Genomic DNA, 25611 nt, shown 5'->3' on the forward strand with positions numbered 1-25611 from the left:
GCTTCTCAGGGCCCAGGACTCCAAATGTAAATGTTCAGTAAATATTTACTGCTTAATTTTGGTCTGTACATCTTTTAGCTTATTATCATTTAATGGAAGCCTTCAGGATTAAAGCACTGTGATAGCATACATTTTCTTAGAAAGGTGGATATGATTAGCATAAAATATTTTACATAGTCTATTGTACTTACACTAATATTCAGAATATAGTTTACATCTGACATTATTTTCATCTATTCCAAAAAGTCCCCCATTTAAAACATATAGGTCTTGAAGGAGAAAGAAATTAGAGCTTCACCTTACCTTATTATGAATTTACCTTTTAGAAGACTCACTTCAGTGAATTTTACATTTTAAATTATCCCTGATTTCCATCATTTATCAGTATTATCATTCTTAGGTGATTGAATTTATATCATCACGTTGTATTTGTGTATTATTTTCTGTATCTTGACTTGCTTTTCTTCTTAGGCTATTAATTTTATTTCTCATGATTCTTTACATATATGGTAACATAGTGTCTTCTGGAACATGTAGCCCTCATTAGTCTCATAAGGATTCCCAGGAGTAACCAGATAATGCTAAATAGCATTAATTTCTTTTTTTTTTCTGTACTTCTCATTTTTCTTCTAAATGAAAATCTAGTTTTTCCTAGTAGCAAAGTGATAATTAGATTTTAAGTTTCTGTGTGATATATTGGAAAGAGAACTTGATTAATTCCAGAAGGCTGGTTTCTATCCCAAATATTTACTAGTTTTGTGATCTTCAGCAAGTTACTGAAGTTTTCTTAACTTCAGTTTCTTTATCTGTATATTGGGTATAATAATGTCTAACTCATTCTCCCGTGGTTATTATGGAATTATAATATATCTAGCTGCCAGTAAAATGCAGTTGAGGTTACCTAGTTTAAAATTATAGCCATTGGTTAATACTTGTAAATTCTTTTTGATTAATTAGCATTTTATATTACTCCAAAGAGTGAAAATGTCATGTGAATGAAAACTTCCCTATTATGCTAGCATCTTCTTGCTAATGTTGATTTACCTGAGTTAGATTGGTTACATCCTTCCTTTTATTTCCATGAACTTTAATTTGCAGACTATAAACATTATCTAAACCTCCTAATTTCATTTTGTCTTTGCACTCTGAGGTCTGATCTATGTTCTAGTGTTCCATGTAACCAACACTGTTTTCTTCTTAGAGGTGCCTTTACAATTAACTCTTTCTTCTCCATTCCTGCTGTCCATGTCCAATCTCAGGCTCTTGTTATCTCATAATTGGTTTCCTTCAGCAGGTTCTCAGGAGATCTCTCACTGTGTTCTTGTCGCTAGTCACTGCTAAAATCACTTCCAGGAAAATATTTTTAAAATGCTATTTTCATTCTGTAACGTTCCTGCTTGGAACATAAAAATGGTTTCATTGTCTGCTGTATTAGGTTGAAACTCTTTACCTGGATTTAAAACAGTCCTGTATTTTAGTGCTTTCTCCTATTGCTAACACACATGGACCCTGTAATTTAGAAAAATCAGATAACAACCAGTAATATAGTTCATATCTGCTATCCTTGCTCAACTCCAAATGAAGTTCTTTCCCATATCTGGAATCCCGTCTCATCTACTAAAGTATTTCATTTTTTTATTCTTTTTTTTTTTTAATTCAAAGTAGTTAACATACAGTGTAGTGTTGGTTTTAGGAGTAGAAATCAGTGATGATCACTTGCATGTCACCCAATGCTTATCCCAACGAGTGCTCTCCTTAATGCCAGTCACCCATTTAATCTACCCCCCTACTTCCCTCCCCTCCAGCAACACTCAGTTTGTTCTATTTAAGAGTCTCTTATGATTTGCCTCCCTCTCTCATTTTATCTTATTTTTCCTTCCCTTCCTCTATGTTCATCTGTTTTTTCTCTTAAATACCACAATGAGTGAAATAATATGATATTTGTCTTTCTCTGAGTGACTTATTTTGCTTGGTATAATACACTATAGTTCTATCCACATTGTTGAAAATGGCAAGATTTCACTCTTTTTGATCACTGAGTAATATTCCATTTTATATATTTATACCACATCTTCCTCATCCATTCATCAGTTAATGGACATTTGGGCTCTTTCCACAATTTGGCTATTGTTGATAGTGCTGTGATAAACATTGGGATACATGTCCCCCTTCAAATCAGTATTTTTGTATCCTTTGGATAAATACCTCCTAGTGAGGTTGCTGAACTGTAGGGTAGTTCTATTTTTAATTTTTTGAGGAACCTCCATGCTGTTTCCAGAGTAGCTGCACCAGTTTACATCACCAACAGTGCAAAAGGGTTCTTCTTTCTCCACATCCTCACCAACATTTGTTGTTGCCTGAGTTGTTAATTTTAGCCATTCTGACGGGTGTGAGGTGGTATCTCATTGTGGTTTTGATTTGTATTTCCCTGATGATGAGTGATGTTGAGCATCTTTTCATGTGTCTGTTAGCCATCTGGATGTCTTCTTTGGAGAAGTGTCTATTCATGTCTTTTGCCCATTTCTTCACTGGATTATTTGTTTTTTGGGTGTTGAGTTTGATAAGTTCTTTATAGATTTTGGATACTAACTCTTTATATAATATGTCATTTGCAAATATCTCCTCCCATTCATTCCATAGGTTGCATTTTAGTTTTGCTGATTGTTTCCTTTGCTGTGCAGAAGTTTTTATCTTGATGATGCCCCTATAGTTGATGTTTGCTTTGTTTCCTTTGCCTCTGGAGACATGTCAAATAAGAAGTTTCTGTGGCCTAGGTCAAAGAGGTTGTTGCCTGTTTTCTCTTCTAGGATTTTATGGCTTCCTATCTTACATTTATGTCTTTCATCTGTTTTGATTTTATTTTTGTGTGTCATGTGAGAAAGTGGTCCAGGTTTATTCTGCATGTTGCTGTCCAGTTTTCCCAAGACCATTTGCTGAAGAGACTGTCATTTTTTCCATTGGATAGTCTTTCCTGCATTGTCAAAGATTACTTGGCTATACATTTGTGGGTCCATTTCTGGGTTCTCTATTCTGTTCCATTGTCCTGAGTGTCTGTTTTTATGCCAATACATTACTGTCTTCATGATTACAGCTTTGTAATACACAGTTGAAGTCCAGGATTGTGATGCCTCCAGCTTTGGTTTTCTTTTTCAGGATTGCTTTGGCATTCAGGATCTTTTCTGGTTCCATACAAATTTTAGAATTACTTTTTCTAGCTCTGTGAAGAATGCTGGTGTTATTTTGATAGGTATTGCATTGAATATGTAGATTGCTTTGGGTAGTATTGAAATTTTAACAATATTTGTTCTTCCAATACATAAGCATGAAATTTTTTTCCATTTTTTGTGTCTACTTCTGTTTCCTTAATAAGCTTTCTATAGTTATCAGTGTATATACATATTTTTTTTTACCTCTTTGGTTAGGTTTTTCCTAGGCGTTTTATGGCTTTTGGTGGAGTTGAAAATGGGATAGATTCCTTGATTTCTCTTTCTGCTGCTTCATTATTGGTGCATAGAAATGCAACGATTTCTGTACCTTGGTTTTATATCCTGTGACTTTTCTGAATTCATGTATCAGTTGCAGCTTTTTGGTGTAGTCTTTTAGGTTTTCCACATAGAGTATCATGTCATCTGTGAAGAGTGAAAGTTTAATATCCTCCTGCTGATTTGGATGCCTTTTATTTCTTTGTGTTGCATGATTGTTGAGGCTAGGACTTCCAATACTATGTTGGATAACAGTGGTGAGAGTGGACATACTTGTGTTCTGGGCCTTAGGGGGAAAACTCTCAGTTTTTCCCCATTGAGGATGATATTAGCTGTGGGTTTTTTGTATATGGCCTTTATGAACTTGAGGTCTGGTCCTTCTATCCCTACTTCTTAAGGGTTTTTATTCAGAAAAGATGTTGTATTTTGTCAAATACTTTTTTGCATCTATTGAGAGGATCACATGGTTCTTATCCTTTCCTTTATTAATGTGATGTATCACATTGATTGATTTGTGTATACTGAACGAGCCTTGCATCCCAAGAATAAATCCCCCTTGATCGTGGTGAGTAAATCTTTTAATGTTGTTGGATCTGATTCGCTAGTACCTTGCTGAGAATTTTTGCTTCCATTTTCATCAGGGAAATTGGTCTATAGTTCTCGTTTTTGGTGGGTCCTTTGTCTGGTTTTGGAATCAGGGTAATGCTGGCCTCATAGAATGAGTTTGAAAGTTTTTCTTCCATTTCTATTTTTTGGAACAGCTTTGAAAGAATAGGTATTTTCTCCTCTTTAGATGTTTGGTAGAATTCCCCTGGAAAGCCATCTGGCCCTGAACTCTTGTTTGTTGGGAGATGTTTGATTACTGATTCAATTTCCTTACTGATTATGGATCTGTTCAATTTTTCTATTTTTTCCTGTTTCAGTTTTGGTAGTTTATATGTTTCTACAAATTTTTCCATTTCTTGTGGATTGCCCAATTTGTTGGCATATAATTGCTCATAATATTCTCTTTATTGTTTGTGTTTTCCTGTGGTGTTGGTTGTGATCTCTCCTCTTTAATTTGTGACTTTATTTATTCGGGTCCTTTCCTTTTTGTTTTTGATCGACCTGGCTAGAGGTTTAGCAATTTTGTTAATTCTTTCAAAGAACCAGCTCCTGTTTTCATTGATCTTTTCTGTGGGTTATATATATATACCATTGATTTCTGCTTTAATCTTTAGTATTTCCCTTCTTCTGCTGGTTTTGAGCTTTATTTGCTATTCTTTTTCCAGCTCTTCTAAGTGTAAAGGTTAGGTTTTATGTTTGAGACCTTCCTTCCTTCTTTAAGAAGGCCTGGATGGCTGTATGCTTCCCTCTTATGACCCTGTTTGTTGCATCCCAGAGGTTTTGGGCTATCGTGTTTTCGTTTTCTTTTTCATTGGCTTCCATGTACTTTTTAATTTCTTCTTTAATTTCTTGGTTAACCCGTTAATTCTTTAGTAGGATGTTTTTTTTAAATCCCCAAGTATTCATGGTCTTTCCAAAATTTTTCACTTTGTACTTGTTGAGGGCTGATTTGTGACCCAGTATGTGATCTATTCTGGAGAATGTTCCATGTGCACTCGAGAAGAATGTGTATTCTGTTGCTTTAGGATGAAATCTTCTGAATATATCTGTTAACTCCATCTGGTCAAGTGTATCTTTTACATCACCTATTCTCTTCTCTGCTTCTCCAATCCTCATTGTGACTATTCCCAGTTGGTACTGCATCTCAGCATTTTTTTATTTCAGCCTGATTAGTTTTTAGGTCCTGCAGCAGGGGTTTCTCTGGTGCCCTCTTTACTTTTTTCAAGCACAGCTATTAGTTTTATGACTGTTGTTCTAAATTCTTGTTCAGATATATCGCTTACGTCTGTTTTGTGCAAGTCCCTGGCTATGATTTCTTCTTGACCTTTCTTTTGGGGAGAATTCTTCCATCTTGTCATTTCGGGTAAATTTCTTTCTTAAAAAATGGGCCATACACTGTCCAGGGCCTGGCGCTTCAGGAAGTATTTCTGGTGTATGCCATGTACACTCTGCTGTTGCGTTTTGGCTGCTCTTCCCCACTGGTCAGTCCTCTGCAGAGCTCCTCCTTGCTCTTGGTGGGGACTGTTTGGACCTTTACGAGGTGTGCTTTGATTTGTTTGCTAAAATAAGCCTGCCAAGCTGACTGCCTCCAACTGTGGAGATCCTTCTGCCATTCCACAAATCGATTTCCTGGGTGTTCAAGTGATTTGACCTCAAAATAGGTGCGTTTGAAGGTTTTGGGTCCCCCTACTTCTCTGCCATCTTAACTCCTCCTCTCTGCCTTATTTCTTTTTTTAACCTTCCTTTATGGCCTAACTAAGGTTCTAATACCTCTGTGCAATCTATAACCATGCTGACTACTCTTGGCTCACATTTTTGCAGAGAATCAAGACATTTTGCTGACAAGAAAGATATCCCCTAGATTAACTTTGAAATTGAGTTTGAAAATCCAAGCAAAAGACCTGGTGACCAGTTTAGGTAATATCTCACCCCTTTAGGTCAATCACTGAGGCCAAGGGGCTAAGGAATTGCAAGTATCAGCAGATTAAATGCTCATCTCGAGTAAACAGGCAGAGGAATCTGTTGCCAGGTAAGGGTTTCCAAGATACTGTGTTGGTATCAATAATAATGGGTTCTTATTAAAGCAGGACCATCATCATTTACTTTTTTCATAGCTGGCCCTTAGTTCTATGAGTTCATGACCCAGCATAGTCTTGAATCCTAAAATCGTTTCTAAATCTAACTTGCTTTTTAAATGAAAAGCTGAAAATAGACAAGAATTCCATCTCAAGGATTTCTCTTAGCCAGGAGTGCCCCATGGAGCCTTGGGAGGAATCAAAGATACCTTGAGGGACAGGGAGGAAATAAGCCACATTGGCAGTCTTCATGTGCTTCAGAGAATAACTTGCTATTCCTATGTGTTAGATCATCCCAAATGGTTTACTACACTCTAGTATCCCAAAGGTATGATTAAAGGATTAGAGTATGGGGAAAAGAGCAGACATTAGTGCAACAGAGTGAAAAAAGCCAACACTTTGGTACTATCCTGGGATTTCATCAGCAACAAAATGAGGACAAGAGAATTGGACCGTGAGTGATTTTATTAAAACACTGGGTGAATCCAATCAAGATGCTTTAGCTATTAAGTTCCCTGATGACAGAGGTTATTTCTGTTCTAATTCGCTATGTGAGGTGCTTACATAGGCAATAGGGATAGAGATCATGTTTTTAAGAAACACTAAAATGTTGTTACTTTGTAGCAATACTACTGAACATTCAGTGCATCACCATATCTAATGAACAGCTTTAGTCTTAAATTTCACAGAAGAATTCTTGGCAATAGTTGAATTAACATTTGCCAGGTATCTAACTGGAAATATACATTAGGAGCCATTGGTGTTAGCTGAAGCCTTGAGAATAGAGGTAAACCATGTAGGAAGAATTTCTCTTTTTAAAATTTTTTTTTAATGTTTATTAATTTTTGAGAAAGAGAGAGACAGCATGAATGGGGGAGGGTCAGAGAGAGGGAGACACAGAATCTGAAACAGGCTCCAGGCTCTGAGCTGTCAGCACAGAGTCCGACGCGGGGCTCAAACCCACGGACTGTGAGATCATGACCTGAGCCGATGTCGGATGCTTAACCGACTGAGCCACCCAGGCGCCCCCCCCCTCCCCCCATGAAGGAAGAATTTCTATTGAGAAGAGTTGGTCATAGACAGTCATGGCAAATACCAGTGTCTAGGAAAAAGAACTTATAAAAATTGTATGTGATTAGTAATATTAATACTTGCTGGCTCATTTTTATGTATTCAGCACTATTTATGTTCTAAGCATTTCACATACAAAATCACATTTAATCCTAATAATCACTTTGTGAGAATTTTATCAATGAGGAAACAAAGGTTTAGAGAGATTAAGTAACTTGCCCAAATGCCGATAAGTGATAGAGCCAGAATATGAACCCAGGTTTGATTAATTCAAGTGAGATTTAAACTTAGTCTAACTTTAGAGCTGTTCTCTGTAATTTGACTGTAATGTGACTACCTGTTATGAAGAAAAAACTAGGAGAGAACTAACAACTAACTTTTGTTGTATCTGTTTTGTGCCAGACACTGGGCTGGTGGCTGTTGTATTATATGTGATGTGATTTAAAAAAACTAAAGCTCAGAGACATTGAAATAATTTGTCTAGACTCATGCATTTTGGAAATTGCTGATGAAAGAATCAAACTCTATATATTACTGACACCAGCGTCTTTTCCAAAAATGATTCCTCTCATCACAAAATTATATTACTTTTTATCCTGCCTAAGGATGGCTGCAGAGGGTTGCATTCGTTTGCTTGGGAAGCCTAACAAAGAACCATAAAATAGGTGGCTTAAACAACAGAAACTTGTTTCCTCACACTTCTGGAGGCTGGAAGCCTGTGTCAAGTGGGCTGTCCTCCTTAGGGCCTGGAGTTGTGGATGGCTGTCTCCTCCCTGTGTCCTCACATCATCTTCTCTTTGTGCGTGCTTGTGTCCTAATCACTTCTTTTTATAAGGAAATAAATCATATCAGATTTGGGACCACCCATATGACCTCATTTTACCTTCATTATTGAAAGTTTTTGTCTCCAGATACAGTAGTATTCTGAGATACTGGAGGGTTAATATTTCAACATATAAATTTTGGGGACACATAATTCAGCCCATGGATATAATGTCCACTGACACTACTTTTAAGTTACCCCCATTTCTCACCCCATTAACCTCCTAAGTAGGCTTCCTGCTTTCTCTCTAGTCTCACATGAAGTAATCATTTGTCAGTTTTTTAAAGAGCACATAGCATAATCCCAAAGACCATCATTCACTTTATATTCCACATGAACTCCCTCTGAGTTATATTACAAAGTAGGCCCTGCACACCATTGTGTTTTTGTTTCCTTTATCACCATCCTAATTCATTCCCTTTTTACTTCTAAATTTTGTAATTACATTACTCTATCATTTCTCTTTAGACCACTCCACTGTATTGTGTCATTACTACAGTATTCTTTCTTTCTTTTTTTTTTTTTAAGAAAAAAGTTAGTTTATGGGGTGTGTGGGTGGCTCAGTTGGTTAAGCATCTGACTTCAGGTCAGGTCATGATCTGGCAGTCCATGGGTTCGAGCCCTGCGTTGGGCTCTGTGGTGACAGCTCAGAACCTGGAGCTTCCTTTGGATTCTGTGTCTCTCTCTCTCTATGTCCCTCCCCCTCTCATGCTCTGTCACTGTCTGTCTCTCAAAAATGAATAAATGTTAAAAAAAATGGGTTTTTTTAGTTATCTATTTTGAGAGAGACTGAGACACCACTAGTGGGGGAGGGAAAGAGAGGGGGAGACAGAGAAACCCAAGCAGGCTCTGCACTGTCAGAACAGAGCCCAGTGCAAAACTTAAAACCATGAGATCATGACCTGGGCTGAAACCAAGAGTCAAACACTTAATTGACTGCACCATCTAGGCGCCCCATTAAGGTATTCTTTGTTAAGTGCAATGCAGATGTCATCTGCTCTCTCAAACCCTTTTCATTGTGCCTCTTTATCTGTCGAGTTAGGACCTCCCCATCGTGATCCTGGCCTGGATCTGGTCCTTTTTGTCACCTCTGAGGTGGGAAGATTGGGTCTTTATCACATGCTTATCCATCTCAACCTGTGCTTGTTCTTTTAACTCCATCTGGAATGCTATCTCCCAATTGACCAAATCCATTCCTTCTGTAAGACCCAACTTAATTCTACTTCATGTGCAGGCCTTTTACTGAACCCAGTCAGAAGTGATATAATATTCCTTTTTCCACCATTAAACTTTGACCTTTACAGTATTGAATCTTTTCAAAAGAGTCTGAATTATAGGCACTGTAACCTCAATGGCCTCTTCAAAGTCCTAGAATAACCAAAAATAACAGAGACCATTGGCTAGCAGAATCTTAAAAGATTTTATTGGCATATCCATTGTGTGCTGGCAACAGTTCATAGAGGTATGCATAAGAGAATTTTTATATTTTCAGTAGCCTATTGTTAAGCTTAGCCATTATTAAAAATTGAATTATTTAATTTATAATTAAATAAATTTTTAAAAATTAAATTATCAATAAATTCTAATGAAAACAGATTATTACTAATTATTTGACCACATTTTAGTTTTCTGTACACTTTAGGCTATTTACAGTGACAGTAGTTATATGGTCAATATACTATATTGGTATGCTACTGTGCATTCCCTTCCAACTCCATTTTTACCGACCTCATATCAGTAGCTTGAAATTGGTCATGGTGGGAATATTTACACTGTAGAGATTGGCAAACTAAAAACCAGGGCTTGTTTTTTATTGTCTGGACTTAAAATGATGGAGAAAATCTTAACCATTCAGATTAAACTTAAGTTTGTCAAATCTGTAACCATAACATTGTGATTGCACAATATATAAAAAATATTCTTCTAGCATTTGAAACCATTTTGCGATTCAGCAAATAAGTTATTTGCATCATTGATCGGTAAGCAGAGTTCTAAGTACAATTACTTGGCTTCACTTTTATCAAACACATTAACATATATAAAAATTTCAGTTAATATTCATATAAAAAATGCACTGGTCAATTGTAAACATACATTACCTGTGGATATAAGATTTTAGCAAAATTCAGTGAAAGCCTTTTGTGAAAGTTAATTGGCTATATGGAATTTATAATAAAGAACTTGTGCATTTCATTATTTTTTAAAGTGTGTGCTACATGAATTTTATAATCAGTAGTATTTGTAACACATACACACAGAAAACATTTCCCTTCAGAGAGGTAGTTGTTAAACATTTACCACCAAGCATCCCTCATATCATGGGAGATAAGCAAACACCTCGTCGAAAGCTCAAAAAAAAAAAAAAAACAAAAACAAAAAAACAAAACAAAACAAAAACAAAAACCAGAAGCACTTGCAAATAATTTAAATAACCCCAATGTTTGGGGTGCCTGGTTGCCTCAGTTGGTTGATTGTCCAATTCTTGGTTTCAGTTCAGGTCATGATCTCATGAGTTGTGAGATTGAGCCCCATAGCACAGAGCCTGTTTGGGATTCTCTCTCTTCCTCTCTCTCTCTGCCCCTTTACTGCTCATGTTCTGTCTTTCCCAAAATAAATAAATAAACATTAAAAAATTAACCCCAGTGTTTTACCTCCCCAATATCAGATATCACTTAAGATACCATTTCAAATCTTCTTGGTTTCCTCTGTTTCCAGGCCTTTGTTCTTAGTTTCATTCCCCGGCCAACAATACAATAACCAACCCTTCATGGACTTGTAATAATTTCACATGGGTACAGATCAGTAGTGTATCACCTTGTGTTTTCTCCACATCCCTCTTATATTCTACTTAGGAGCTCCCTTGCTGTGCTAAGGCAGACTGCTTGGAACCAGCTCATGATAAGGGAGAAGATCAGAGAAAATAATGCCCTGAGGAAGTAATCTCTAACTTTTGGCAAATGAAAGACTGTGAACATATTCTTCTGCCTTCCTCCTCAACATGGCCTTGAGAAGCATTCTTTATATGGCTTCCTGAAAGATGGCCCAACAAAATGAGCAATCTAGTAGCCTCAGTAATCCACTCTTGTATTGGTTTCCTTTCCTTCCATGTCTCTCTCTTGGTTTCCCTCAGCCCTACGTTATTATTTTCCCATAATCATGTGGGGCAGATGGAGAAAAGTTTGATAATGTATACTTCATGTGACTAAACTAGTCATTTGAAATGAGGTGTAACTAAGCTATTTACCATGTCAAATGTGGTGACCATAGCATAATGTAAGGAGAAGTTGAATCTCTCTGTTGTATACCTGAAACTAATGTAGCATTGTTTGTGAACTCCACTCAAAAAATAATTAAAATTAAAATAATAAATTAATTACCTGGACATAACGGAAGGAGAAAACAGAACAAAAGGATGTCATTTATAAGTCACCTGATGTGTCCAATTAGAAACAATCTCTTCTCTCTTTAAACTCTTCTGCCTACATCTTATGTATGCATATGAACATATATATATATATATATGTGTGTGTGTGTGTGTGTGTGTGTGTGTATCATATAGCTATATAAATATATACACACATATGCACATACATATATATTGACATTCTTATATCAGTCCTCTATATGTTAATTGATATTATATTAACAGACAACACTTCACACCTGTCAGACCTATATAGTTATTTATTATTTATTTATTTCAACAAATGCTTGGATATTGAGTGAAATGGAACCTATTTCTCTTAAAAGTATTGAATCTGGGATCCATGGAAACTACCCAAGATTAAGAAGCTAGTAAACTGAGTTAATCTTCCTCCACCTACCCCTCCCTTTCCCCCATATCAAGCAAGATTTTTAGTGGCATTTATAAGTATATAAAACCTAGAGTCAACTTACTAATGCTTGAAACTGGGCTTTTGTTTAAATGAGATCTAAAATTACAGCTTCCATGGTCCTAGACCAGGAGCTTTTTCCCTTGCCTTAAAACAGACACTTAGACACTCCTAGGGAATTTTTGGTACATACACACACACACACACACACACACACACACATCTCATTTACAAGGAAATGTACATTTCCCCCCGTAGGTTTCCAGTTATGATCAACAATTTTATTTTTATTTTTTTATCAGCAGTTTTAATTCTTTTAGAAATATATTTAGGAAGTTTAGTTCTCCCTTGGTTTGACACATATAAAAACGAATATATTTTGTCTGGTGGAGAGTTTATTGAGCTGTTGGAATCTTTTAACAAATTGACATAAGAACATTAAGGAGACAAAAAGAAAAAAGCCTTATCAGACTAAGCAGATCTTATGAAGAATGAGATATCTAAAAAAGACCAACTAATACTTGATATGATGTCCAGAAAGTATAGGTAGAACAGATGATTGAATTCAGTATAGTTAAATAAATTGCAAAATTTCCCACTTTGATGAAGACTATTTTTCATATATTACCAGAGACATTTTATCTGATACCTTTCCATTAACTCTGCATCAAGTAGAAGTTTTGATTCTTGAAACATCTAAATTTACAAAGAAAACTTAACTTAGGAATTATCCTTAAGGCTCAGAATACATATTGTGAGACATTGAAAATGGAATTTGGAGCAACTGTATGTAAAAGGAATGGAGAAAATGGTTACAATTCTCTTCATAATTATTACAATATAACAAAACCACATAAGATGCAGGTCTAAAGCTTAAAGGATCCTTAGAGTGCATATCATTTTATAGATACAGAGAAAAAATCAGAAAAAAAGTTATGTGGTTTCTCCAAGACCATGCAGGTGGTAAGGTGAATAACAAGTTTCAAAAACTGTCCCCTTATGCTACCCAAGGTGCAGGTTCCTGAGCTGTGCAGCCCTTCACCATAGACTTTATCTTAGTCCAGCTCAGCCCCTTTGGATGACAGCGAGTGCAGAGCAACTTCAATAGCAGAGCTGCTTTGCACAGCTGTTTATAATAGATGCTCCACAATAATTTTTAAATGAGAAATCAATGACCCTGGAGGGCATTATGCTAAGGAAAATAAGCAGAGAAACACAAATACTGTATGATCTGACTTACACGTGAAATCTAAAGGAGCTGAACTCAGAAAAATAAAGGGTAAATTGGTGGTTGCTGGGGCAGAGGGGTGGGAGAAATGGGGAGATGTTTGTCAAAGGGTACAAACTTGCTGGTATAAGATGAATAAATTCTGAGGATCTAATATACAACATAGCAACTGTAGTTAACAATACTACATTGTATACTTCAAAGTTGCTAAGAGAGTAGATCTTAAAATATTCTCCTCAAAAATAAACTATGTGAAGTGATGGATATGTTAACTAACTTTATTATAGTAATCATTTTCATATATATATATATATATATATATATATATATATATATATATATAAACTCATCACATTTGCACCTTAAACTTATACAATGTTATATCTCAATTACGTGTCAGTAAACCTGGGGGAAAAGTTTATACTCATTTTCTAGACTACATTTTTTGAACAAATACTTAGGCTGCCTAAACTCTAGAGAAAAAGGGTAATTAAGATGTAATCCCTTTTGCTGATTAGTTCGTAGTCTTTTAGAGAGTCAAACAAATGAATAATTACAATAAAACATGAAAAATCTTCTGATATTGGAGGTGGTCAGTGAGAGCACAGTAGAGGGTTTATATTTAGATCTGGAGGGTTAGGGAGTTCTGTCATTTTCCTCTGAGTCTTGAGTATGAGCCAGAATTAGCTACACAGAAGAATATCTCAGGAAAAAGGAGTGTGTGAAATCTAGAGATGTGAAAAAACATGGTGTATTTGGCGATCGGTATATTCTTTGGTGTGGCTGAAGCATGTGCTATATGCATAAAGAAAATGCAGGCAGTGAGTCTAGAGAAAAAGATTAGACACTAGATGATAAAAAATCCTGGGTATCATAAAGTGTTCTAAGAGGTTTAGATTCTAGCTGAAATATACAGGATGTCAATATTCTCTAAATGTATAATTCAGTACTCTCGAATAAAGATATGAGTATATAATTGTGTGTATGTAATTTTAAGAAAGGGTAAAAAGAAACAAGTGATATTAATTTTAAAAACACACTTTAACCCAAGACATCAAAAATTTTATCATTTCAACATGTCATATCATAAAGTATTAATGGGGATTTTTACATTATTTTATCATGTAGTCCTTGAAATCTATTTTGTTTTAACATGGCAGAATATCTTAATTTGAATTAGCCATATGCCAAATGCTCTATAGCCACATGTGGCCAATGACTACCATAATGGACAGCATAGGTCTGAACTACAGAAAACTGTCACCAAGACCATAATCCTAGAATACATATTGCATGGTTGGCCAACTCCTGAAAGAAGCTTAATTTGGCAATGACACCACAGCCATTGCACTACATTCCAATTCTTTCTGCTCATTTCTCAGTCCTGCAGTAAATGATGGTCCAGACAGATATTTCTAAACTGAGTCCCTGCTGTCTGTATTGTGGGAGTTATAGTCCTTCCAGACAGAATCTAACAACCGCAGAAGCCAGATAGGACAGATATAAACTGGAGAAGGCAGTGGCAGGCCAGGGAGCTGCTGTCAGAGAAGTTACTTCTTTTCAGCAAAGTCTGTCAAGCTTGAACAGCTTTGGCTGTGCTGCAGAGATTTTCTGCCTTCAGCTGAGATGGGGGAATTTCCGGGTTGCCATTAGATCCAGTTAGAATCCAGGATCATAGGTGACTTGTGAGCTAAAACAGGCAAAATGAATAACTCACCAACTCACCCGACCCATTGACACACAGTTCTATATAGAGGTTTGTCCTTTCTGAGGAAATGGAATCACTCTTAATGAGACATGCACCGCAGGCTTTAGCTGTGAAGTTGACAGCTTACAAAAAAGAAGGAAGTTGAATTCTGGAGGGTTAGAGCAGGAATCTGGGTCATAATTTCTGTCTCGGCTTTTTTTTATTTTCCTCTAGGAAGAATAGTCAGAAAACGAAATAAGTCGACAACTCCATTATTTTTAAGATTATTAATAAAGTGATACTTTTCATTTTGCAAATCTCAATTTCAGCTACAATAACAAGGTAATAATTACAACACTGCGGAATTTTTGATAGAAAAACAAGTTTTTTTTTTTATCTTCCTTCTGTCCCTCTGCAGTCATTCTTCCCTTACCAGCAAAGATTTAGTTAAGTAACAAATAACAGATGATATGGCAAGTCTATTTCCAAAATCCCCCTCTTATTTTACAGGCCTTTGTCTATAGAAAAGCTGTAATTAAGCATGTATGTTTCATAGGAAGGCTTTGATATTTAAACACCAATTCTCAGCAGTGATGTGGATTAGATCATTTAGTGCTAAACCATATATGTCTATCATATATTTAGTCATTAGGCAAAACACTTGTTAAACAATGTATGTTTGCTGAGATTAATTCTGTTCAATAGTATCAAGCATAGGTTTCAAATGAAACATTTAGTGGTGAGTAAATCCTTTTGGAAGAACCACAGAACTAAATGAGCAATTCTCACTCAATGCTTTAAGGATATAATATGCTGTAGGAAGAGAGACTAGGCTTTTAAGTTTGACAGATGAAGCTATCAGTTATTTCACAAATTCCTTAGCGTAAATACTTTAAAAACGTGAGAAATAATAGCCACCTCAAGAATTTGTTGGTTTAAATAATTATTAATAAATTATTATTAGTAGTAATATTGGAAGCGACCAATAACATTATTATTAACCTTTTACCAGGTAATGCCAAATGATCTAGATTGATGATGATGATGGTGGTGGTGGTGGTAAAAATGATCATATATTGAGTACTTACTCTGTCTTGGGCTAAGCCTTTCACCTGAGGTACCCCTATCTAAAAATAAACAAAATTTTTCCTTTGATTGCCACATTCTCTGCCAATCACCACCATTCCTCTTTGCTTCTCTTCACTGCCAAGTGTTTCAAAATGTTGTCAATATATTATCTTCATTCTTTTACTCCCATTCACATACAACCTTCTCCCATCTTACTTTACTATTCACATAATTAATGTACAAAATAAATGCAAAGCATTTTGTTATGATGGTTTCCATGACAATACATTGTCTTGGTTTCTTCTTCTTCATTGTCTCTGTAACCTTTTCCTTCTCAATTAATGCATAAATATTTGAATTCCTTTGGATATAATCAGAGCCCTCTTCCCTTCACATCCTACAATTTCATCTCTTACTGTTGCTGTCCATATTCTAATGGTCTCAATAGTTCCAATTTAGATTTCTATTCTCTGAGCCAGAATGTCCTTATTCATTTTTCTGTTTGGCATTCCTACTTAGCTATTTCAAAGATATTTAAAAATAAATTCTAAAACTTGATCTTTCTTTTTTTCTAAATTTGGTTCCCTTTCAGTTTGGTCTATCTCAATTATTTCAACACAGTTATATGGATTAGAGTTATAGGAGCGTGTACATCTCACAACTTTTGATTCTAAGGCTCAGCAACTTATAGTACAGAACCAAAGATGGGATTCAGAGTTGTTGTATTTAACATATGTGACAGTTACAACTCTCATGTATTCTTTCATTATTTATTTTCCTGTCCTCTGCCATGCATTGATTTGTATAGTCAAATTGTATCTTTGCTTTTAAGATCAAATTCCTTTTTGTGGCCTTTTTTCCTGGTAGCCAGTAGAAAACTCACCAATGTAGTATACTGTTCTGCTACTGCTCGGTACATATTTTTCTGACCATATTCAGTAGCCCTGGTTAATATTCCCATAAATAATATTTTATATATATAGTTAAAATTCTAAGTTTTTTTTTTTCTGCTGAATTCACTATTGGAATATTGCTCAAATGTTGCTTAAGTAATCCATGCCTTGAGTAATGCCTAAAGTGATTTTGCTAAATGATATGTTTCTAGTACTTTCAATAATAAAACACTTTGAATAAGATATCATCATGTCCTATATCACACTGAATGCTGTGCTATCTGGGTCATGTCATAGAAAGACTCCAAGGTAGGGTTTAAAATAATTGGTGCAAACTTGTAAATCTGTTTGTTAGCAAAAGTTTTCATAGCAGAGGCATTTATAATAATTCATGGAGTCATGATAAGGGTACATGATAGATGATAATGTTTTATGTACTCTAATCCTTTAGCTTTAAAATCTTCCCATTAATTGTATCTCTAGCATCCCAAACATCTAAATCTCAGTTCTGGGCCTATTTAGGAATATTCCTTGGGCCACTTAACTTCCTTCTTTCTTTTCATTGAACAAAAATATGTACTACATATACATTGTTTTTGTTGTAAGGATTATAAATGCCTATACTTTGAAGAACTTTATTGTCTAGTAGCAGGAGACAAACATAAATGAGTGCAATATAGAATTTGGAATTGCTATACTTACTGCACAGATGGTTATAATGAGGGAGAAGACATTTTTTTAAAAAGAAGAACATCTTTAACATTTTTTTTCAACGTTTATTTATTTTTGGGACAGAGAGAGACAGAGCATGAACGGGGGAGGGGCAGAGAGAGAGGGAGACACAGAATCGGAAACAGGCTCCAGGCTCTGAGCCATCAGCCCAGAGCCTGACGCGGGGCTCGAACTCACGGACCGCGAGATCGTGACCTGGCTGAAGTCGGACGCTTAACCGACTGCACCACCCAGGCACTCCAAGAAGAACATCTTTATAAAAGAGATAGTAATACAGTGAAAAGAGATGTTTGTCTCTCTGGCTTTTCCCCCTTCTAGTTGTTTTAGTTAACCACTAGTTGAACTAAGACATAGCCCACTCAACAAGGACAGTTTTGGCTAAGATCCCATGATGAACATTTATGGCCCCAGGAAAGAGCAGGAACTGGTGATGGGATACTGATTTATTGATCCTATTCACACATATTCTGGGGGATGGTATCATGCCAGGCAGTAACTCCCATGAGAAATCGCAGTGTTTTCCTTCACTGGTAGTTGTCAATAAAAACAAACAAAGAAATATTGTTTGTAATAGCAACTAGATATTAGTAGTAAAGGCCAATTGTAATACATTTTTAAATCACAGTTTATATTGAGAATCTTCATTTATTTTTTGACAAATGATAATTTGAGCCAACTGAAAGGAAAAAAATGTTTTAATATGCAACATCAAGCTCAATATTTTTTTAAAGTGAATTATAATTTCCTAAGGTGAATGAATACATTTTAAAAAGTAGTTATAAGGTAAGTGAACTACAATTATAAACTTCTCTAACAATTATAAGTAACAAAAATTATTACCTTCAGTATTATAAAATAGATAAATAGGCTAAATGTTTAAATATCTAGAGTCTACCATGTGCTTAGTGTTATATCTGTACTTAATTAATTCATTAATATTTATTAAATGAATAACTAGGCTACACTATTCCCTGTAGGAAGATCCTTGAAAAGGATAATCGAGTAGGTCAGCTTAGTTCCAAGAGTATATGCTGGGCAGTGTTATGGAGATATGGTCTATATCCTAAATAAGTATACAGTCTGGGCAGTTGAGGTGAACCAGAAGGAATGGGTAAGATTTCAACATCGAGACATGAGGAAAGGGTATTCCAGGTGGAAAGAGCATCATGAATAAAAGTGATTAAGTAGGAATGTGTTGGGCATCCAAGGGACATAGAGAAGAGCATAGTAAGAAATAAGACCCATAAACATAATACTTGGTAAGGTTTTGAATAAATGGAAGACAGAAGATGGTGAAAGGTTATGTTACCATGTAAGCGTCTATGGAAGGAATAGTGATGGTCTGATTATGGTGGGAGAGGTAGGAGTACAATGGAAAAAAAAATAAACAAATGTCAAAGAAAAGTATTTGAGTCTTTTTAGTATAATTCTGTTAATTTAATTTTTATTCTTATGATAATTTCCCCCAACACACACACAATTTATAAATGTGAACCATATCTCAAATGTATATTGTGCCAGGAAAACTCTTCGTTTCTAGATATATCCTGTTTATATTCCCATACTTTATTACCTTAAATGAAAGTATGTTTAAGCCTCAGTAACAGCAGTGGTTACTGGTACTGATTGGTACCATCTGAAAGAGCCGTTATCTTTGATTATATATTATATACTAAAGGATTGTTTAGTGCCTTTAAACATAAAGTTCAAATAAATAATCTTAGGTTAGAAGAAAGATTTAAACTTATTCTTTAGCCAGTTTTGTTTTCAGTGTGTACTTTGGAGGCCCAAATGGATGCAGGTACTTCCAGCCGACATGACATAGGTCAAATAGTACCAGTGAAAGCAACTATTTACAATTGTCCATATCTTCTTTTCGATTTCAATAACTTTAAATTATGTTATTAAATTTTCTTCACTCAAACTTGTACTTTATATTTTTCAAAATCTAATAGTACAGAATGGTAAAAAGTGCATTTTAAGGTTCTTTTTCTTTTTTTTTACCTTCATATTTCCGAGTAGGAACATATGCTTTTTTAGTGCCTACTTTTTAATTTGTGGACAACAGACATCTCTTAATTCACATATCTTCCCTTAATATAATTACATTAATAGATCAGTCTCTTATTTTTGAGATTCCAACAATTCTCTTAACCATTTCTCTTTCATTCTCTAAATCATGACTTCCAGATTGTGCGTGAAGGATTTCAACACCCAAGCTCACCCTACTTCCACTTCTCAACCTATCATCTTTTTCTTTAATTTTTTTGTAAGGTTCATCAGATTTATTTCTGTTGCATAATGAGTTTTTTACTTTGTCTATATGTAGATTCATAAAGTTGAAAATCAGTAATAGGCATTTGCATCATTGCAACTATAAGTAGTGCAAGCTAAGAGTCCAGTAAAGCTATGATTATATTTTCTTCAGATAATTCCAAATCACCAGCCCTTTGCTGTTTAAAAGACTGTACGATGGATTCCTTCCTGATTTTACCAGTTACTTAAAATGAAGCCACAAACCACTTTCATATTCTACACCATATCTTCCTTTGTCACTTTTATTTCCCTGTTAGAAAAATAAGCTTTGTTTCCTTAGTTCTTTCTCATTCTGTGCATTGCTTGGAATCTATGTCATTTCCTGTAATAAATTTATGAACTTTTTAATAGTTTCCCCTTTATTTTTATTTATTTATTTATTTTAAATATGTCTTTATTTTGACAGAGAGGGAGAGTGTGTGCCCAGATGAGCTGGGGAGGGGCAGAGAGAGAGAGAGGGAGAGAGAGAATCCCAAGCAGGCTCCACACTGTCAACGCAGAGCCCAACACAGGGCTTGATTCCATGAACTGAGATCATGACCAGAGCCAAGATTAAGAGTTGGATGCTTAACTAACTGAGCCACCCAGGTGCTCCTCTCCTTTATCTTTAAATGTGTAATTCCACAATACAGTCTTTATATCAGTTACAGAAAATCTCAACATTTCAGGCCTCCAAATTTTATTGGAATGAATGGAATACATATTCCCATTTTTAATATCCAAATTACTATGGCTTGCTTTTATTAAATCAAAATTATTCTGCAGAATTTTCATGTCACACATATAATGAAACTATTTCCTATTTTAGTTTTAAAGAGTACTGCTTGCGTTTTGTTCTCAGAAAATCATATTTCCCCAACTAATTTAAGTTCACTCTTTAATCCAATGTTGAGTGTTAATGCTGTTTGCTCCATTATTTGTTTTGGATGCTCCAGGAGAGAGCAGTTTAACTGTACCTAGAGCATTCTATAGTCCCAATAGGTGCAATTAATTGGGTTCAGGCTACCTATTAGAATTGTTGTATATTTAACATATATTGTTTTATAATATATATTATAATTATGTATAATGTTTATTGTTATATATAATATTGTATAATAACAATTATATATAATTATAAAATAATTATAAGCATTTCTTATCATATTTAAACTAGATATAATGTTTAACGTATATATTATACAAAATATCCATATATTAAGCAGTGTTACCTCTGATTTTCAGGTGAAAAAGCAAGATTTAGAGAGACTGTCCAAGCTAAATTAGAATTCAGATCTCTCTAATAACAAGATTCTCTCCCTATTACAAGCTGCTTCCATATAATTTACTGTATAAACAAAAACAATGTTAAAATGTTGTTGGGAGAAGTGCTAAAGATTATGGGTTTGTCAGATATTTTTTCTTGTTTAACTGTGAATATATTGAGAACTTTTATTATTGTCATCACGATCACTGTGTACCTAATTTCACATTATGTATGCAAATACCCCAGCATTAATGATAGTATTAAGTGCAAGATAGTCAGTTGAAAAATAGAGGTCGCTAAAAATAAACCAGAGAATAATAGATTACTCAGATTAGTGTAAAGCTAGTAATTAAGGCCCTTGGGCACATTTTTCAGAGGGGGTCCTTTAAACTTTGTTAATTGCAAAATAGCTATATTGCCCACTTGCCATCATCATCAAGGTTCCTTGTTATTTTATTTCTGGAGAAAAAGGAAAGATGCAGCTGTCCCATCAGTATTTGTGGTCGGGACTTAAACTGTCCTGCCCTGCCCTTTACAGTTTATTCATGAAGATAAAACTACACAAAAACCACCCTCAGTGTCTGAGGATCTCATTTGCAGCAAAATACCTGTGCTGTAGGAAAACATACACAGGGTCAGGAGTGAGAAGATCTATGTTTAAACCAAGACTCTGCCACCTATTTGCTAAGTGTGAACTTCAATTTTATCAGTTGTGAGTGGAATTGGAAGATAATATTACCTCTATCACAGAGTTGGTACAAGGAGCATTGAGCTGTAATCTGTATGAACAGACTTCAAACATCAAAATGTTATATAGATATATGTATTTATAAGTTATCTCTACTATACTCATATAGTGAAGCCAATGCAATTGAATGCCTTGTACTTCTTTATTCATTTGAGATCCCCTCATGGTGAAATTCCAATCCTCGGTCTAGTTGATTGTTAAGCTAGTTACATCCTTATGTGCCCCATAGCTTGGTTGTCTTGTAATAGGCTCCTATATTCTTAAAATCTTTCCCCCTTACCCACCTAATCTTTTGGAAACTCAGAAAACGAGCCTCTTATGATTTATAAAGCCTTAAAATGCTCTAAAAATATCGAAAATTGAAGTATCATGACCTTTATATCAGAAAAAGAAATGTAGATATAATTGGGCTTCTGAGTCTTCCAAAAGTCAGCCATGGATGAGTGGAGGGAGCAGAATCTGCACTCTTAGATTTGAGAATTCGGTGCAGCCTTCCACCTTCTGGGTATGTAACTTTGAGTAAGTGTAAACCTAACCATCTCATCTGTTTTCTTATCTGCAGAATGGAGGTCATAATGCATACCTCAGTATATTATCATGAGAGTTAAGTGAGACCACATATATAAAGGTCTTGGTACACTTCCTGGCATACAGTTGATTGTCAGTATTGATCACCACTTTCCATTAATTTAAAGGACCACCATCGGTCCTTGGCTCCCCAAATTTGCAGAGGACATTGGAATTATTCCCCCAAATCACTAACTTCCCTGTGGTTGTGTAGAATGAAAATTTAAATATTTTTCATAAGTTTATACATTTGTCTGTAACAAGACTGAAATCTCAATGATCTGGAATTTTTTGGTTGGGATAAAGCCACTAATACTTATTATTGCTAATAGAATATAATATGCATAATATTCTATAAAAATATAATACCACACAACATATAATATTCTACAACAACATCTATACTATATTTAGTATATGTATTATATCTTTAAATACAAGAATCTGATCTGGTGGGATGAGACGGTCATGCAGTGAGAAGCAAAGGGAAGTGAGATAGAATAAAAATACAGCAGATGAAAGTCTTCTATCATCTCACACTAGAATATGAACTTTTTAAGTAAAGGGGGAGCTGAATTGCTTTTGCTTGTGCTTTTTATACTATTTTCTCTCTCATTGGAAAAAAATGTTTAAAGTTCAATGCATATAATGTAATTTCATTGTAAATTGCCTAAAGTGAACAAGTTAGTGAAAGAGCAAAAATTTATTCAGGTCTTCAGGCTCCAAGTTCAACACTACCAAATGACCATCATGCTCCCAGCCCTTCGCACTCTAATTGGACTCAGTGCATCCGGCACTCTCATTCACTACCCCTCTACTTATCTATTTTCACACAGGCAACTATGGAGAAAGTGGGATGGAGGCTTTCAAAGATATGTCAGCCAAGGAAGGAATTTGCATCGCTCATTCTTACAAAATCTACAGCAACGCAGGGGAACAGAGTTTCGATAAGCTGCTGAAGAAGCTCAGGAGTCACTTGCCCAAAGCCCGGGTGGTGGCCTGCTTCTGTGAGGGCATGACTGTGAGAGGTCTCCTGATGGCCATGAGGCGCCTGGGTCTAGCAGGAGAATTTTTGCTTCTGGGCAGGTGAGTGGCAATGAGAAAATTCACATGAAGGTAATAATTTGGCAACATAAAATGGTGTATTTTGGTGCATAAGGACAGATGCTTTGGGAATTTAATCTGTGTAGTAGAAGTAGAACTTAAATAGCATAAAACAGCAAAGCCTGGAAATAATCATGGAAAATAAGTAGATTTGCCATGTGCTGATTAATGATGATAACAGAAATCAACACATGAGATAATGATTACTTAAGTCTTAAAAAAATGGCTGTAAGGAAATGAGATGGGTTCTTAAAGAATTGGATAATTTCATCATTCCCTCAGGAAATAAACACTTTGAGACTTTTTGCTGTTGCTTTTGAAATTGATTTTAAAAATAGTTATATAAACTTGTTTCTATAATATAGAATCCTAGAATTTTAAGTTTGAAAGTGAGGAATTCCTTCAGGACTAATTTTTAAAAGCATTGGAAATGGATTCATTATTTTACATTACAAAAGTGTTATTACATTGCCTGATCATCTACACTGTTACCAGACAAGTTTCTAAAACATTAACTTCTACAGGGATTGACTTTAATTATCTGGATAATTCATTTGATTGCACAACTTGGCTTATTCCCTGCTGATGCTATTGAATCAGAATGTTAGAGTTCTCTTAGAAAAACAGAAATAGTAGTGTGTGTGTGTGTGTGTGTGTGTGTGTGTGTGTGTGTGTGTGTGTGTAAAGAGAAAGAGATACTCAGAACCAATGGTACAGTTCTGGTCTGAAAGCTGGCAGACTTGGGACCCAAGAAGAGCAGATGTTTGCGTTCAGTTCTGAAGGCCAGAAAAGACCAATGTCCCAACTCAAGCATTCATGAAGGAAGAGTTCCCTCTTATTCATTCTTTTTTATTCTACTCAGGTCTTCAGTAGGTTGGATGAGGGCCACCCACATTAGGGAATCAAGCTTCACCACTTAGTCTATTGATATATATGTTAATCTCACCTGGAAACACCCTCATAGACACACACAGAATAATGTTTAGCCAAATATCTGGGCATCCCCTGACCCAGTAAATTGTCATGTGAGATTAGCCATCACAGTTAGTAAAATGACCCCATAGTTTGACTTTATGGATGCAGTTCACTATTCTATAACTTTAAAAAGTTTTGTTATTGCATATCTTGTTTTAGTAGGCAGCCAATTAAAAAAATAGAGAAAACCTTCAGAACCACTGCATCTTTCTCAGTATTTCTGTCCACAATAGAACGCTAACTCACGTGTTAGTAATTTTTAATGGCTCGTTAAAGAAAACATGCTTCCTTTATTTTCTAAATGCTTAACTGACCTTCTGTGATCAGACTTGGCTCCTGCTTGGCTACATTTTATGACAGCCACTTTATGTACCTAATGCTTTTCTGTCTGACCTGATGGCAATAGATTGATGGGACTATTTTAGTATGAGGCCAACTATCCTTCATAAAAATGATATTGAGTGAGATTCCTTTTTCACTGATGTCATACATTTCATCTAAAATCATCCCTAGTTGGCAAGAGTGATGCACCAGTTAGTTTCATACAACCCAGGAACATTCTCACTGCCAATATTAAATTCTAAAGTGCAGAGTTACCACTGGGGTAAAAAGAAAAGGAAATAAAGAAGCTAGCTTTAAACCATCCTGTTTTCCTCCTACGGTATAAGAGATTCTGTAGCTCCTATCTGCTACTTTGCCAACATTAATGAGACAAATCGGCAGTATTTGTTTTTTAGCTATATGATTTGTCAACATGTAAATAGTTTTTGATCACATGTACACAAGGAAAATAGGTAGGTATTCACTATATTTGCCATATTCCATCTATATTTTTTATTACCAACAGTACCACGAGGCCAAAATTCTATATTTTATATATACAGATATATGTTATATATCTATATATATGTTATTTTTAAGTAATCTCTACACCCAATGTAGAGCTCAAACTTACAACCCCAAGATCAACAGCTGCACACTCTACTGACTGAGACATCTAGGTGTCCCTATTTTATATTTTTAAAATTTATTTTGTATATGTCATTTATTGGAAGTTCTCTCCATATCATTTAATTCATGGAATAAGAGATGCAAAAATTTTACTTAGGTTTCTTAATCACTTCATTAATTGGCTAATAATAATTCAACATTTACTT

General features: G+C 35.3%; 1 protein-coding gene across 3 annotated transcripts in view; it reads left to right on the forward strand.

The window, feature by feature from the left end:
- The window catches only part of GRM5 (glutamate metabotropic receptor 5), a 530110-nt gene that overhangs the window by 181521 nt on the left and 322978 nt on the right, over positions 1-25611 (forward strand). For all 3 annotated transcript variants that reach the window (XM_043579975.1, XM_043579974.1, XM_043579976.1), the window contains exon 3: positions 23212-23461. In XM_043579975.1, coding sequence (XP_043435910.1) covers positions 23212-23461 — 250 coding nt within the window. The remainder of the gene's footprint in view (positions 1-23211; positions 23462-25611) is intronic.

This window comes from Prionailurus bengalensis, chromosome D1, assembly GCF_016509475.1.
Source record: "Prionailurus bengalensis isolate Pbe53 chromosome D1, Fcat_Pben_1.1_paternal_pri, whole genome shotgun sequence".
In the NCBI taxonomy this organism is placed as follows: Eukaryota; Metazoa; Chordata; class Mammalia; order Carnivora; family Felidae; genus Prionailurus; species Prionailurus bengalensis.